The sequence below is a fragment of the Heterodontus francisci genome, chromosome 10, assembly GCF_036365525.1.
Source record: "Heterodontus francisci isolate sHetFra1 chromosome 10, sHetFra1.hap1, whole genome shotgun sequence".
NCBI classification, from domain to species: Eukaryota; Metazoa; Chordata; class Chondrichthyes; order Heterodontiformes; family Heterodontidae; genus Heterodontus; species Heterodontus francisci.
In genome coordinates, this window is record NC_090380.1 from 16,395,524 (window position 1) to 16,413,095 (window position 17,572).

Sequence of the window (17,572 nt, forward strand, 5' to 3'; positions counted from 1 at the left end):
GTGAATCTTTTCTGTACTCTCTCCAATGCCCTCACAACTTTCTTCAAGTGCGGTGCCAGAACTGGATGCAATTCCCTAGCTGAGGCTGAACCAGTGTCTTATACAAGTTCAACATAACTTCCTTGCTCTTGTACTATATGCCCTATTAATAAAACCCAGGATACTGTATGCTTTATTAACCGCTCTCTCAACCTGTTCTGCCACCTTCATTGACTTACGCACATATACACCTGGGTCCCTCTGCTCCTGCACCCACTTTCTACCCTTTTTTGTATTGTCTGTCCATGTTCTTCCTACCAAAATGAATCACTTCACATTTCTCTGCATTGAACTTCATCTGCCACCTGTCTGCCCATTCCACCAACTTGTCTATGTCCTTTTGAAGTTCTACACTATCGTCCTCACAGTTCACAATGCTTTCAAGTTACGTATCATCTGCAAACTTAGAAATTATGCCCTGTACACCAATTTGTAGGTCATTAATATGTATCAGGAAGAGCAAGGGTCCCAACACTGATCCCTGGGGAACTCCACTACAAACCTTCCTCCAACCCGAAAAACATCCATTAACCACTATTTGTCTACTGTCACTCAGCCAATTTTATGTACTTCTAATGTATTTTAATTGTTTTTAAGTATACTTTTCAAATAGTACTTCTGATATTGTACACTTCATAGCATTGACACAACTATCATCACATGACCCTAGCAGACAATAAGATGGCTGTCTGGAGGAACCTACATTATGAGAAGCATTGCTTGTCCCCAAACTGGACATTAGTAGTGGCTTCTGACCTTTGGCAGACTTTGCACAGCTCTGAACAACTAATTAAAGAAATTGGTTCAGATTTTTCTATCAAAATAATGGTGAGGCTAATGGCGCTCTCCGTTATTTATGTATAAATGGTCCAGAAACTTTAAGTGAGGGACAGAAGTGCAGTTAAACTCAAATATCCAAAAGTTGCTGTCAGAGTTGTGCTCCACCAGCTTTGCAAAAAGGCATTGTTCTGACTTCCTCGTCATTGAAATGCACTGTTTGGTGTGAAGTTGCTGTATTTGCTGGGTAAACTCATTACAGGAACTTTAATCTGGACTAGACAAGATTTTAATACCCTAGTAACAATATGATGAATGTTAATTACTGCCAATCAACCTCTCTGGCACTGAAAAGTGATTTTAAAAGGTAAATCTTTAAATTAAAACTTCTCTTTTACTTTTCCTTTGTCTTTTTTTCTCTCTCCCTTAATCCAATGATTTATTCACTCTAATTTACAATTCTTCCTCAGTCCTTGCACTGTTAGTTTTACAATCCTTCAATCTGATTGGTTAAGGCTATACACAGTTGATTGACCAGTTCACTCAGATCCCAGATGTGCTATTTCCCTTGTTGAAATGTTACCAGCTCGCACTTATAGCACTTGCCATGCAAACAATTCCAAAACCTGAATTTGCAGAACTAATTGACAGCAGATGCTGTTAGATGCCCTGTTATGACCGACCGCTCAAGACAAAGCCCCCAATCAAAATATATGATTCTGATTGTGGTGGGAAAAAGGCACTGTCAATTCGGCACTGTCAATTCAGTCCTGTCCCTCCACAGCTTGCCTAACATATAACTTTAAACTTTCCAAACTAAAGAAAGTCACAGTCAAATTGAACCATCTATTAACCCCTGAATGAGGTGAACCAAACCAGGTGTCTTTAGACCAACAAATTAACTGTTTATTAGAAAAAGACTAAATTCTTAGACACTACTCAGATAAAAACAACATTTAAAATAGGAAAAATTAGTGTCCTTGCAGATTTACGCTCCTGCCGAAGTGGAATCTTCCAATGTGGAACTGTCCAAGATTGCTTGAATTCCTTGCAGCCATCCGATGGGAAAAAAAAACAAGTTCCTCAACCATAGGAAACCCAGCAGTCCAGTTCAGCAGCCGAAGTGTTCACTGTTCCTTTTCCAATGATGACCCTTGATCAACAGATTGTTTTCTTTTAAAATAATTAACCTGGCCTGACATTTCAGAATTCTGAGAGTATAATAAATAGGGTTTAAATAAACTGAGTGAGAGCTCTCCTATTTCCTTCAGTACATGCTGGCCCAGCTGTCTGTGTGACTGTGTCTGTCAAAAGCCAGTTTTTCAGCTGGTTTCAAAAGTTAATCACAATATTGTATATTTAACCTCCATCTCTGAGTGGCTGTGTGCAAGGCAACCAGGATGCACCTGTTGAAATTGGTTGGTTCCCTCTCTGTAGGGTAGTATCCAACAGCAACCAGAATGTACCTTCTCGATAACTCCTGAGGCTTGCTTGTTCTTAAAGCAGTACTGATCCTTTGCTGACTTAAAGACACACCACAGATCCCACCCCCCCCCCCCCCGCTTCCAAAAAAGCATCATGACAGCCCTACTACATCAAAATCTGGGCCATTAATGATTATCCACTTACTAGAGAGGGATTCAGCTTGGTAGAAGAGGACACACGCATACTAAATATAGGCAGACTTGGAAACATTCTCTTTGATTGTGAACTCAATTCCTTGTACTTCAAAGAAGCATGCTCTTCAAAATAATGTGAAGCCTTACACTGTGATTTTCATAAGCAAGGAGCTTAGAATTATTTCAGTATTTGTGTGCATAACAATATTCTAAATGACCCCGGAGGTAGCAAGTAACTCATGATAAATTTATCTTGTGCTTTTTCACTTAATGTCATGCCATGATCTTATAAAATCTAATTTTTATGGTTTGATGGTTGGCATGTCTCCTGCTAGATAGTTGTTATTGTGTTCTTTATTGCAAGAGGTTTGGAGTACAAGAATAAGGAAGTCTTACTACAATTGTATAGTGCTCTGTTGAGAGCACTCCTGGAGTACTGTGTGCAGTTTTGGTATCCATATCTAAAGAAGGATATACTTGCTGTGGAGATGGTACCGAGAAGATTCACTAGATTAGTTCCTGGGATGAAAGGGTTATGATGAGAGACTGAATAAATTGGGCCTATGCTCTCTGGAGTTTAGAAGAATGAAAGGTGATCTCTTTGAAACAGACAAGATTCTAAAGGCGCTTGATGGGGTGGACACTCGAAGGTTGATTCCCCTAGCTGGGGAATCCAGAACTTGGGGACATAGTCTCAGGATAAGGGGTCGATCATTTACTGCTGAGATGAGAAATTTCTTCACTCAAAGGGCTGTAAATCTTTGAAATTGTCTATGCCAGAGGGTTGTGGATGCTCTGATGTTGAGTATTTTCAAGATGGAGATTGACAGATTTTTGATCTCTCAGGAAACTGAGGAATGTGGAGAGTGGGCAAAAAAGTGGAGTCGAGGTGGTAGATTAGCCATGATTATATTGAATGGCTTGAGGAGCTGAACTTCTGCTCCTATTTCTTACGTTCTGTGTAAATGAATGAGAGATATCTCTACCAAACCAGTTGACTGTGATATCTCACTGTGCCTGTACAGATTGTACTCCCTTCCTCTTTCCCACAGGCCATGCACTGGTGTGATTCTGGGATTTATCTGCTCGCCTCACAACCAGTTGATAAGTGTCAGTCCCAGGATGGGGCAGAGGCGGCCCTTCAGGAGATCGAGAGATACTTGGACACAGCCACCGGCCAGAAGCTGGAGGATCTTAGTAAGATCAGCGACGAGTATGGAGCTATTCTTGGAGGTGAACTCATGGTAATTATCTGAAAGTATTGGAGAGTAAGTATTGAGGCATGTTACCGAGGAGACCAGGTGACACTGACTCATTTTACACCTGTGAATTATGTTGGTTGTGTTTAACCAAAGATATTTGGTACCTAAGTTTCTGAATGATTGTGACATTAACCATCCTGTCACTCAGATCCCTTGGGATGCAATCCCTGCAGTTAGGCCCAGGGTACACCCATGAGCACCCTCCAGCGCTGACCTTCTTCAAAGCTTGTTGGGTCAGGTGGGTCAAACAGCACAACCCTAGGACACATTTTCTCATGCTAACCCAACCCAGCCTGTGGCTCTGTGCACCCCCTTCCCCCGGCCTCTGGCTCTGTGCGCCAACCTTCCCTGACAGTTGCAGGGAGCGAGAGTGCTCAGCACAGTAGATTTCTGGTTGGTCAGTTATTTTTTTAAAGTCGTGCTGACAGGTGCCACATGAGAGCGGGAATAGCAGTTTCCTAACTTTCGGACATATTTTGGGTTTTCTGGCAGCCTTTTAAAAATAAAAGTCAGAACATGCTGGAAAACCATGAATCTGTTTGAAGTTCTGAAACCACTGTTCCCGACGTCAGCACCTGTCAGCTGTGAAACTCACTTGCAATTTTAAAAAAAAGCCAGTCTGGAAGAAAAAGCCAGTGGAAAATTTCTCTTTTTCCGAAATACATCCGCAGGTCAGATACTGGCACTATGTTGGGCAACCCCGTTCTAGCCCCTTCCAAGCCTAATACCCATGTCACTATTACATCATCATCACTGCAGTGGGTGGGGTTACTCTAACACTCAAGCATTAACCCTTTCAGACCCTTGTACTACATGGACAAACCAACCTCCATAGATACAGCAACTCACTGTAAACCACAGTAATGAGAACTCCCAGCACAAGTAGTCCCTGCTCCCTCACCCACACCCCTACCACGTTATTTGCCTTAAAAGGGTGGTTAAAGGCTCTACTCATTTCAAGCCAAGTGAGAAATACCTGAAACAGTGAGGCCCTGATACATTTGGATCTCTGTTGTGTTCTGAGGGGCTCTCCCTTCACAAATACATGAAGAAAATGTCAAACCCCGCCTGGAATTCCCCCTCATCGGACTATTTCAAGAGAAAACTGAAGGAATTCAAATCTCCTGAAGCAGTTGCAGCATTTAAAATTAGTAGATTAATATCTCTGACTGAACTGTTAAATCCGATGAGCTGTAACTTCTGACTGAATACCTTTCATTATTGCCAGATAATTTATATCCGTGTGAAATAGTATGTAATAGAGTATAATGTACAGGAGGCAAGAAACAATGAAGAAATGTATGCAGAAGGTAATAATAAGCAATAAGGAATAGTATACAGGAAAGAATAGTGTACACTTGGTCATTTCAGATGAGGGAGTGTGACAGAAATCCTTGCACACCAGAACATTCCAGGTGAGGCAGAAGAATATAACACTTGAGGCAAGGATTGTTGTCCTATTGAAAATGTAATGTCTCATCATTCATTTTGCAGACGCATGTTCTAAAAATCTTCCAGAAACAAGAGGGGATGGAGGACATGTTTGAAAAACGGCGCATAAGCCTCAAGAAGCTGGCTGCAAAACAAACCCGTCCAGTACAACCAGTGGCTCCTCGACCTGAAGGAGTTCCAAGATCTCCCAACCCCATCCCCAAGACTGGTATTGTTTGGCTGTTTCAATATAAAACCTTTTCTATCTTTTGGCATGAGACTTTGAGTCAATGAAATATTTGATAGCACATTAATCACCACTGTTATCTCTTCATGACCAAATTTCCTAGCTTGATTGTCCCAGTAGAGTGACCCATGTTTGCCATTCTGTTGGTTATGCAGATTAATGTACCATTGGGAAATTATCCAGATCAGCAGTACCTTTGGGTGATTGGCTGTACCAATGGACAGTTACCCAGTTTAGTTGTTAGAGTGGATAGTTACCTTGGTTGGCTGTACCGATGGACAGTTACCCAGGTTGGCTGTACTGATGGATAGTTACAGTTTAGTTGTACTGATGGATAGTTACCTAGGTTGGCAGTACCAATGGATAGTTACCCAGGTTGGCTGTACTGATGGATAGTTACAGTTTAGTTGTACTGATGGATAGTTACCTAGGTTGGCAGTACCAATGGATAGTTGCACAGTTTAGTTGTACCGATGGATGGTTGCCCAGGTTGGCTGTACCGGTGGATAGTTACCCAGGTTGGCTGTACTGTTGCTGACCGCAACAAATTGGTACTCATTGGAAATGTGTTTTTTGCAGGAACAGCCCTAACTTTGATTTGACTTTTATTTTTATCTTTCAGATCACAAGAAAGAACATGACCCCAATTCCAGTCACAAAGCAAATGTGACTCAGATTAATCTGTTTCAAAAAAGCAGAAGTCTTTCAAAGGTACAACCATTTTTGCATCTAAATTTCCTAAGCAATAAGAGTTTTTAGCTATAAGCTATGTGCCACTGGTCCAAATCTGTAATGTAATTTAATTAGCAATGTTTGGCATTTACCCATCTCTAAGTAGTTGACTATGGTCACATCCCAAGAGTTGCATGGCCAGTCATCGCACTTTGTCTCCATTAGCTCCCAGCTGGACGTTTTATGTAAATCCATGTGTTGAAAGATTTTCATGGAAGTGAAAAACTGGGAAGATACATTATCCTTCTTGAATGTTACCACCTACCTAACAATTTAGAGAATGGATGATAGCCATACTAAATTTGGAGGCAAGTCTCATTCTCCATCTGTTGAAGATGATCATGGCAAATGATTTACTTTGTCACCAAGCGAAATAAAGTAGGGGAATTGGGTTAGAATCTTAATATATAGTGGGTGATTTTTGTGGTCCCAGTGACACGTTTGAACTGAAGCATTGGATGTACAGTTCAAGCACCAAACAGTGGCTTTGACCTACTGCCAATTTCCCTAACCATCCGCACCACCCCCCCCCCACCCCCCCCACAACAAAATTCCAATTTTCAGTTGGATCTCAATCTATGCAATCAAATGTCCTCAGCAGAAGCAGGCAGAAACCTCTTTAACATATGCTAATTATGGGAAAATGAGGTAGGTATAACCCAAAATACCTGCACTGTCTCAGTCTGCATTGCTTGTTCCTGCTCTATTCCACAAACCATAGCTGGTACAAGTTTGGAGGCAATCGTTTTCAGCAATGTGTAGACGTCCTCAACTATTCTCAGGTAAAGCAGTAAAAAGTTTAGGGAGGCATTTTGCTTGTATTAAATAGTGATTGTTTTTGCTTCTTCAACAATTTGTAGTTAGAATCATAGAATGGTTACAGCACAGAAGGAGGCCATTCATCCTGTTCACGTGACTGTTCTCTGCAAGAACAACTCAGCTAGCCTCACTCCCCTGTCCTTTCTCCGTAGCCCCGCAATTTTTTTCTCTTCAAAGACTTATCCAATTCCCTTTTGAAAGCCATGATTGAATCAGCCTCCACCACATTCAGGCAGTACATCCCAGATCCTAATTACTCACAGTTTTTCCCACGTTGTTGTTGGTTCTTTTTGCCATTCACCTTATATTGGTGTCCTCTGGTTCTTGACCCTTCTACCAATGGGATCAGTTTCTTTCTATCTATTCTGTCTAGATTCCTCATGATTTTTAACACCTGTATCAAATCTTCTCTCCGCATTCTCTTCTCTAAGGAGAACAACCCCAGCTTCTTCAATCTCTCCTCGTAACTCAACTCCCTCGGCACTGGAACCATTCTCGTAAATCTTTTCTGTGTTCTCTCTAAAGCCTTCATATCTTCTCCGAAGTGTGGTGCCCTGAATTGTTCTTTCGGGGATTCTGCTCTGGAAAAAGGAGGTGGAGAATGGCAACAACAGTAGGAAGGAGCAAATAGGAGATATGCACACAGGAATCCTCAGGACAGCATACCTGCAGATCTCTGGAGCAGTATATAAGGAGGCTGTACTTCTCTAGGCAGACACTGATGGAGGTGGTTGACCTTCTGCAGCAGTTCCTGCAATCAATTGCCACACATAGTACAGCACTGCCTGTTGTAGTCAATATCACTGTAAGCCGAACTTATTTTTCTCAGACTCCTTCCAGGCAACATCAGTCAATTGGCAGTCCATGTTTGTATTAAGCAGGTTTCCTGGAGAAAATACTTTCATCAATTTATCCATGGACATCTAAAAGCAATAGATTAGGGCTCAGGGGTTTGGACAGGTTGTAACAATTTCCCAAATCCAGAGTGTCATCGATTGCAATCCTGTTCTGTGAACTTCCTCAGATAATCCCACTGCCTTTATGAATTGCAATGGCTTTCACTTTATTGATGGGCAATTGGTGTGTTATTACCAGCAGCATGTCAGTGCCAGCCTTTTATATTTTGGCAATCCTCCATCACCCCACTCGTTTCCCCTGTGCTGCATGTTAAAGGCTTCTGAGCTGCTGAGAGACAAGAGCCATCTCCTGCATGCTTGGCTGATGACTTCTCTCAGGTATCCATGCTCAATGCCCAAACTGCACTGGAGTCATATCCATGAGCCCTCATAGAACAGACCATCGGAATTCTTATGAAAGTGCTTTTATTTGTTAAATATTTTTTGAGGACTCCTATTTAAGTTGTGCAAATGGATTCATTTTGGAAGGCTGAAGATTTCATAGATGTTGAACTTTGTTTTTTGTTGAAAGTTCATTGAAAGGGCACTTGAGATGTTATGTTTGAAAACCACCTTTACTGGATATCACATACGTTAAGCTCAAAAAACAACAGAAACCTTGGTGACTTGGGGCAGATGTTTACAGAGAAGTGACACGTCAAGATTTATGAGGGTCAGGAGGTGGTTTCATTTCTTAGATATTGTTTTGGTTTAGTTGGGGTGTGGAGAGTGTTGAAACAAGTTGGTTTTGTAACCTGCTAAAAAGAAACCCCCAGATCATCTTTCCTGCGCCTCTATAAGAGACGGGCAGAAATCCAATGTGTCAGCTCCTCTTTCTCTACCTCTTTGGAAAAACGCTGAATTCAGAGTGTGATAACTGAAACCCCTGATGCCACATTTCTCTTGGAAAGCATACCAGACTAGACTATTTCTTGGCATCTTCAGAATGAACTGCTTCTGAAAAGATCCCAGTGACCCATCTCAGTGTGCCCGGAAACCAGACCAAAAGGGACAACTGACACTCATATCTTTTTTTTTCTTCAAGAATTAGTAAGTATTTAGCCAAAGTATTCCTTTTTATCCTTTTTTTGTAGAAGACCTCTGCAGAGGGAATATCTTTATTTTTTTCCTATGTGCGCATGTGTGTATATGTGTGTTGGGGGTATTTAAAAAGGGAACTTTCATATTTCAATCTGTGTTAATGTTTTGCTTTGTTACTGGATAAGTCTTGTTTTACAATAAACTGATAATTTTGTTAATTAAAGAAACCTGGTTGGTGTATTTTATTCTGGGATAAAGAGTAGAGTATATGATTGACCATATCGGTAACTGGGTAAACATTTAAAATATATGTTATGACCTGTGGAGAAGTGGAACTAGAAAAGACAGTGCACTGCTCCCGCCTTGGTCATAACAGAGTCCTTTTTATTTATTTATTTAGAGATACAGCACTGAAACAGGCCCTTCGGCCCACCGAGTCTGTGCCGACCATTAACCACCCATTTATACTAATCCTATATTCCTACCACATCCGTCCCTATATTCCCTACCACCTACCTATACTGGGGGCAATTTTATAATGGCCAATTTACCTATCAACCTGCAAGTCTTTTGGCATGTGGGAGGAAACCGGATCACCCGGAGGAAACCCACGCAGACACAGGGAGAACTTGCAAACTCCACACAGGCAGTACCCAGAATTGAACCCGGGTCGCTGGAACTGTGAGGCTGCGGTGCTAACCACTGCGCCACTGTGCCGCCCTTGACAACTATTCCACTGTTTGCACAAATCTTGTGTAGTGGCTTAAATAGGAATGTATGAAATAGGAGCAGGAGTAGGCCATTTGGTCCCTTGAACCTGTCCTGTCATGCGACTAGATCATGGCTGATCTACCTCAATGCTATTTTCCCACACTATCCCCATATCCCTGGATGCCTTTAAATATCTAGAGATCTATTGACCTCTGTCTTGAACATAGTGTCTGAGCTCCACAGCCCTCTGGGCTAGAGAATTCCAAAGATTCACCACCCTCTGAGTGAAGAAATTCCATCTCATCTCAGTCCTAAATAGCCTACCCCTTATTCGGAGACTGTGTTCCCTGATTGTAGACCTTCCCGCCCCCTGCCGCGCGCAGCCAAGGGGAAACATACTTCCTGGATCTACCCTGTCGAGCCATGTAAGAATTTTGTATGTTTCAATGAGATCACCTCTCATTCTTCTAAACTCTAGAGAATACAGGCCCAGCCTCCTCAACCTCTCCTCATAGGACAATCCTGCCATCTCAGGAATTAGCCTAATGAATGTTTGTTGCATTCCCTTCATGCAGGTATATCCTTCTTTAGGTAGGGAGCCCAGAACTGTACACAATGCTCCAGATGCGGTCTCACCAAAGCTCTATACAATTGCAGCAAGACATCGTTACTCCTGTACTCATATCGTCACAAGATGTAACCTATATGATGATGGTTTGCTGTATGCTGCATAACTTTGCTGTGCAACAGGAGCAACATGTGGAACCACCATTGGATGAGGAACTTAACCATGATAAAGGAGAGGACACTGATGATGTATACTGTGGTTAGGAAGTGGGAGGGGTCCAATGGTCACCTGTAGCCAAAACACATTGCAGAGCACTTTAGTTGAACAATTCCTGCACCGCTGCCTTAACAGTCATGTCCAATATCTGTTCCAGTCCATCCACGCTCACATAAACTACATCTGCCTGAAGGCCAATAAAGCTATTCATGTCAATTAACATTGAACGGTCACCAGCTACTATGAGAAGAGTTTGTACACAGATTTCAAAAAGGATTATGAATTTGCTGTCTGATAGAAATAGCTATACACTAATGATAACCCTGTGTGAGTCGCCAGTGCCTTTCTTAAGTGCTCTTTTACCTAATGCAGTATTTCTACAAGATTTTTTTTATTCATTAAAGGGATGTGGGCATCGCTGGCTAGGCCTGCATTTATTGCCCATCCCTTTTTGCCCTCGAGAAGGTGGTGGTGAGCTGCTGCCTTGAATCACTGCAGTCCATGTGAGGTAGGTACACCCACAGTGCTATTAGGGAGGGAGTTCCAGAATTTTGACTCAGTGACAGTGAAGGAATGGCAATATAGTTCCAAGTCAGGATGGTGTATGCCTTGGAGGGGAACTTGCAGGTGGTGATGTTCGCATGCATTTGCTGCCCTTGTCCTTCTAGTAGGTTGCGGTTGTGGGTTTGGAAGGTGCTGTCGAAGGAGCCTTGGTGCGTTGCTGCAGTGCATCTTGTAGATAGTACACACTGCTGCCACTGTGTGTTGGTGTTGGAGGGAGTGAATGTTTGTAGATGGGGTGCCAATCAAGTGGGCTGCTTTGTCCTGGATGGTGTCGAGCTTCTCGAGTGTTGTTGAAGCTGCAGCCATCCAAGCAAGTGGAGAGTATTCCATCACATTCCTGACTTGTGCCTTGTAGATGGTGGACAAGCTTTGGGGAGTCGGGAATTACTTGCTGCAGGATTCCTAGCCTCTGACCTGCTCTTGTAGCCACGGTATTTATATGGCTACTCCAGTTCAGTTTCTGGTCAATGGTAACCCCCAGGATGTTGATAATGGGGGATTCTGCGATCGTAATGCAATTGAATGTCAAGGGGAGATGGTTAGATTCTCTCTTGTTTGAGATAATCGTTGCCTGACACTTGTGTGGCACGAATGTTACTTGCCACTTATCAGCCCAAGCCTGGATATTACCCAGGTCTTGCTGCATATGGACACGAACTGCTTCAATATCTGAGGAGTCGCCAATGGTACTGAACATTGTGCAATCATCAGTGAACATCCCCACTTCTGACCTTATGTTTGAAGGAAGGTCATTGATGAAGCAACTGAAGATGGTTGGGCTTGGGACACTACTCTGAGGAACTCCTGCAGTGATATCCTGGAGCTCAGATGATTGTCCTACAACAACCACAACCATCTTCCTTTGAGCTAGGTATGACTCCAACCAGTGGAGAGTTTTCCCCCTGATTCCCATTGACTCCAGTACTCTATCAAATACCGCCTTGATGTCAAGGGCAGTCAGTCTCCCCTCATCTTTTGAGTTCAGCTGTTTTGTCCATGTTTGAACCAAGGCTGTAATGAGGTCAGGAGCTGCGTGGCCCTAGCAGTACTCAAACTGAGCATCACTGAGCAGGTTATTGCTAAGCAAGTGCCGCTTGATGGCACTGTTGGTGACTGACAGATAACCAAAAGCTTGGTCAAACAGGTGCATGTCCTAGACATTCTTAAGTCCATCTTTGAAGTGTGTAGCACCAGTCAGAGATGCTCTTACAGGAGCATCATAAAGGAGGAAAGTGAAGTAGAGAGGCCGATAGCTGTCGGGAGGGTATTCCAGAGCTTAGGGCCTAGGCAACTGAAGACGCACCCACCAATGGTGGTGCAATTAAAATCGGGATGCTCAAGAGGCCAGAATTAGAGGAATGCAGATATCTCAGAGGTTTGTGGGGCTGGAGGAGATGACAGAGATAGGGACGAGTGAGGATATGGAGGAATTTGTAAACAAGGGTGAGAATTTTAAAATCAAGACATTGCTTAACTGGGAGTCAGTGTAGGCCAGTGAGCACAGGGGTGATGGCTGAATGGGACTTGGTGCGAGTTAAGTTGGGGCAGCAGAGTTTTGGATGACTTCAAGTTTATGAAGGGTTGAATGTGGGAGACCAGCCAGAAGTACATTGGAATAGTCAAGTCTAGAGGTAATTAAGGCATGATTGAGGGTTTTTGCAGCAAATGAGCTGAGACAGGGACGAAGTTGGGCGATATGACGCAGATGGAAATAGGTGGTCTTAGTATTGGCACGAACATGAAATTGGACACTCATCTCTGATTCAGATGTGTCCATAAGGTTGTGAACAGACTGGCTTAATCTCAGACTGTTGCCTAGGAGAGCAGTGGGGTCAGTAGGGAACAGAGTGAAGCAGGGACCGAAACAACGGCTTCGATCTTCCCGCTATTTAATTGGAGCAAATTTCTGCTCATCCAGTACTGGATGTCAGCTAAGCAGTCTGATAGTCTTGCAACGGTGGAGTCAAGTCAAGAGAGGTGGTGGTGAGGTAAAGCTGGGCGTTGTCAGCCTGCTTGTGAAAACTGACACTGTGCTTTTGGATGATGTCACCAAGGGGCAGCCCGTATTCATTTGCCTCCCAGTTTGTCCAAGGGGAAACAGATTGATGAAACCAGAGCCTTGTAAGAGCATCTCTGACTGGTGCTACAGACTCCTACGCACTTCAAGATGGACTTCAGAATGTTGATGACATGCACCAGAACCTCACACAAGCTGGTAGTAACTCTCCAACATCTTGCAGACACTCCCTGGCAGGAAGTCCTATACAATCAACAATTTCTGGTGCACAGAAAGGACTTTTCTTTTAAAGGCTGGGCCCTTAAAGTCTACATCTCTGTCCTCCTTAGCAGAACTAAGGTACAGGCTGATCATCTGCAGAGCTGTTTCCGAGGCCAACCTTTTCACCTGTACCTACTCCTGTGCCCTGCTCATTTGCACTCAAATGAATTCCCCAGTAAAGATCCCTCTAACTTAATATTTATGTTATGTGGAGTGCTAATTTCCCTGCTGGTGCTTGGAAGGATGAGAAGGTGACTGTGCATCATCAGATGGACTTAGATAAAGCAGAGAAGGAGAAAAATTAGCATACAGTGGCAATGGCAAGCAAGAGCAGATCATTGATATCACAACCATAAGGTTGTCCTGCCAATCTTGTGTGTGTCTGTGTGTGACTGAGGGGGTTAAGTAGAAAGAGAAAAGGAAGGGAGGATGCCCTCTTCCATTGGCATCAGCATCAGCATATCCTTCTGTGCTGGTAGTCTCCCTCCTGTTGTGTGTGCCAGCTTCTCCTGCAACAAGAGTGGCAGTAGGTTAATCTGTGCCCAGTTTGAGTTTTCAAGATGTATGAGGCAGCATACATAATATGCATGGTGAGAAGAAGTAGCAGAAAGGGTGGGCAAGATTTTTGGGCCCTGCTGAGGTCAAGAACAGAAGTGGGGGGGGACCTGAAAATACCAGAATCAGTCAGTGTGCTGGTTTCCTGATCCCACTCCTGGCATTGGCCATTAGGCGGGCAGCCAATTAGCCTCATTAAGAGCCTCATTACAGGTTAGTTGAGGAGGCCAATTAGGATTTTCCAGTCTGCCTCCAGTTTCCCAATGCAGACCAGGGTACCAGCAGTCCAGGCAGGCCCACAGGCCCTGCTTGCCTGCCTGGGTGGGTGTGCAGCCGAAGGCCACCTTGTAGTGGGGTTCCCCCCAACTGTGGTGGCCTGGCTTCTTTCTCTATTGTTTGTTTAAATTTTAAAAAGGTTGCTGAGAAGGCATCTTCATGTTGAATTGCCTTCTCAGGTGTTACTTTTAACTGCAGCTGGCTGCTCCTGTAAAGTTGGAGGGTCTGTGGCCCTCCAGCTTTGATAGACCACGTGCCACCCTTAATTGGACAGGGAGCTTCCATGCCAATTAAGAGGCAACCCTGTCAAAATTCCAATGAGTGACTGTTTCCCCCTGGGGCAGGTTCAGCTCCCATTTCCCACCTACAAAATCAAACCCAGTGGCTGTGAAGGAGAGGATTGTGAGCTCAGTGGCAGACATTGAGGGTGTGAATGCATGCATAAAGGAGGGGCAGTGGTGTTCCCTACTGACTGCAGGAGACCATGGGGAGTGAGGAAGAGGACTGCATCTGCTGGTAAAGTTGGATCCTGCAGGGCTGTGAAGTGAATGAGATGTGATAGTGAGTCTTACCTTGGTCACATCAGCTTGCTGGGGGGAAATGTTGATGCCATTGGTATTTTCTACTACCTCTCTCTTTTTGTCTCCTTCCTGTTGGTCACCTATCAATCAGCACCTCCTCCGCTGCCTCCTCCGCTGGCTACTGTTTAGGATCATTTTGCAGCTGCAACCCAATCCTGATGGCTGTTGTCCCTCATCATACAAAGCACCTTCCCTTTATTGGACTACTCTAGAGCAGTGGCTGCCCTGCCAGATTTTCCACACTCTTAATCGCTGAGGTGCCCAAGTGGATCGCATTTTGCACTTGACAGTTCGCCAAATTAATTTAAATGAGGCTGAACCATGAATATAACACAGATGCCATGTCAACTTCTTCTGGCAGGTGCACAGTACGTTTTCCCCCCCTCCCCCCCAACCCTTTTCCTGTCGCCGGATATACATTCTGCACGAAAATTAACCCATATGTTAACTTGTGAAAGCTTGTGGAATTCTGTATGCTACTTTGAATATGACTGCTTAGAGTAATATATACTGAGGTTTGCTGAGTAAGTTTCATATTAAGTTTATTTAACAAGCCTGAAATTTATGGGCATAATGCAATGGTTGGTGAAAATGATTGATAGAAATTCAGTGTGTGAAAATAAAACCATATCTACTATTAAATATGCTGGGTACCACAAATGGCAGATTAGTGCTTACGGTGGGGTGGGGGGGGGGGGGGGGGAAGAAAGTATAACCACTTAACTAAGAGAAAGCAATTTTCCCTTCATACACTACCTGCTGACAGACTGATCAGTTGGCACCACATTAATCTTACTGAACGCAATCTTGAAATATTTGTAGGTCCTGATTGGTATCTGCCTGAAGACTTCATTAGACAGTGCTCTTTGAGGCATTGGGTGATTTTAATGTGATACTATTGCCCACGTCTCCTATATTTACTGATGTTGCAGTAGCTATGCTGAATTCTGATGGTATTTTAAGATTTTCCTTCTCTCTGCAGATTGAGATTAATGAGCTTGGTGAGGGAAGGAAATGTTCCTCTTCTGATGATGAGGAGAACCTTGCAGTGTTACGGAGGTGAGAGCAGCAACTACTATTAAAAGACATAGTGTAATGATGTAAAAAATGAAAGAAAACACTCTCCCTCTCTGGTCTATAACCTGCCCCTAAACTCTGTCGCTCCCTGGCCTATAACCTGCCCCTAAACTCTGTCTATCTTTGGCCTATAGCCAGCATTGACATATTGTCCATCACTTGTATACAAAAGCACAAAGTATATTGTAAGATAGAGATACAAGTTCCTATGGAAAGGTAAAATATAATAGGATTAGCAGAGACTTGGCTTTGACAGCATTGTCATATGAGGAGAGATTGAGGAGACTGGGCTTATATGCTCTAGAGTTTGGAAGAATGAGAGGCGATCTCATTGAAACATATAAAATTCTTACAGGGTTGATACAGGAAGGATGTTTCCCCTGGCTGGGTTCTCCAGAACCAGAGGACACAGCCTCAGAATAAGAGGTAGGCCATTTAAGACTAAGATGTTGAGGAATTTCTTCACTGAGGGTGGTGAATCTTTGGAATTCTCTATCCCAGAGGGCTGTGGAGGCTCAGTCATTGAGTATGTTCAAGATAGAGCTCGATAGATTTCTGGATATGAAAGATATCAAAGGATATGGGGATAGTGCGGGAAAATGGCATTGCGGTAGATCAGCCATGATCTAGTTGAATGACGGAGCAGGCTCGAGGGGTCGATGGCCTGCTCCTGCGCCAGATTCCTATATTCCTATGATAATGCAGAACTACGAGCTGAATATTCCTTGTTACAACATATCCAGGAGGGAGAAAAAGGGATGTGATGGCAGCATTCACAAATGATTACATCACAGAGCCGGAAAGTAAAGATTTAAGAAGAACTCAAAGGTGGATTTGTCACCAAGTCCTTTTGGCTGTATCCTCAGTTGTTGAAAGAAGCTACTTTAGACATACGACAGCATTGGACTGGAGAGCAGCCAGTGTAAAACCTTTATTCAAGAAGGGAGTGAAGAATAAACACAGCAACTATAAGCCAGTTAATTTTCTGTCAAATTCTTTAGAATCCATAATTAGAGATAAAATTAGTGAGCATTTAGAAATGCAAGGTTTAATTAAGGAAAACCAACATGGTTTGTTAAAGGGAAATTAGGCAATTTTTTTTTGAAGAGGGTCCAGTTAGTTGGTTAGTTCTTGGAATGTGGGCATCATTGGCAAGACCACCTTTATATTCCATCCATAGTTGCCTTGAAACGATGGTTGTGGGTCCTGTCCTTGAACCTGTAGTCCTAGTGGTGATGGTGCTCCCATGATGGTGTTGGGTAGGGAATTCTAGAATATTGAACCAATGATGATGGAGTGGCAAGATACGTCCACATCAGGATGGAGAGAGACTTGGAGTTGATATATTCCCATGACATTATTGTTATCTTTCTCGGTGGTAGAGGTCACAGAAATTAGAGATTTCGTTGAGGTGACTTTGGTGAATTGTCACGGTGCATCCTGTGGATCCTGCATGCTGCAGCTACAGTGCATTAGGGGTGGAGAGGTTGAAAATTGAGTTCAGTAGCAGAGGGCACTGATCAAGCTCTGTCCTAGGTGATGCCAAGCTTCTTGAGTTTTGCTGTTCCATCCATCCAGGTGAATAGTGAGAATTCCATCACACTGCTGATTTAAGCCTTATAGATAGCAGACAGGTTTTGAGAGACCAAAAATGAACCATTTATTGCAGAGTGCCCAGCCTCTGTCTTGCTCTTGTAGCCACATTGATATGGCTAATCAAATTGAGCTTCTGGTCAGTGATGGTGAGGGAGTAGATGATGATTGAGCTTTCTCTTGTTATTATGTGGCACTTGTGTGGCATGACCATTACCTGCCATTTGTCAACCCAAGCTTGAATGCTGTCCAGGTCTTTCTGTAAGCTGGCATGGGCTGCTTTATTAGCA

The 17,572-nt window shown here is 43.4% G+C and overlaps 1 protein-coding gene across 6 annotated transcripts in view; it reads left to right on the forward strand.

Moving 5' to 3' along the window:
• Nucleotides 1-17,572, forward strand: part of mcf2la (mcf.2 cell line derived transforming sequence-like a) — a 418,987-nt gene that overhangs the window by 191,800 nt on the left and 209,615 nt on the right. For all 6 annotated transcript variants that reach the window (XM_068040155.1, XM_068040156.1, XM_068040153.1 and 3 more), the window contains 4 exons: nt 3,488-3,679; nt 5,192-5,357; nt 5,998-6,086; nt 15,595-15,671. In XM_068040155.1, coding sequence (XP_067896256.1) covers nt 3,488-3,679; nt 5,192-5,357; nt 5,998-6,086; nt 15,595-15,671 — 524 coding nt within the window. The remainder of the gene's footprint in view (nt 1-3,487; nt 3,680-5,191; nt 5,358-5,997; nt 6,087-15,594; nt 15,672-17,572) is intronic.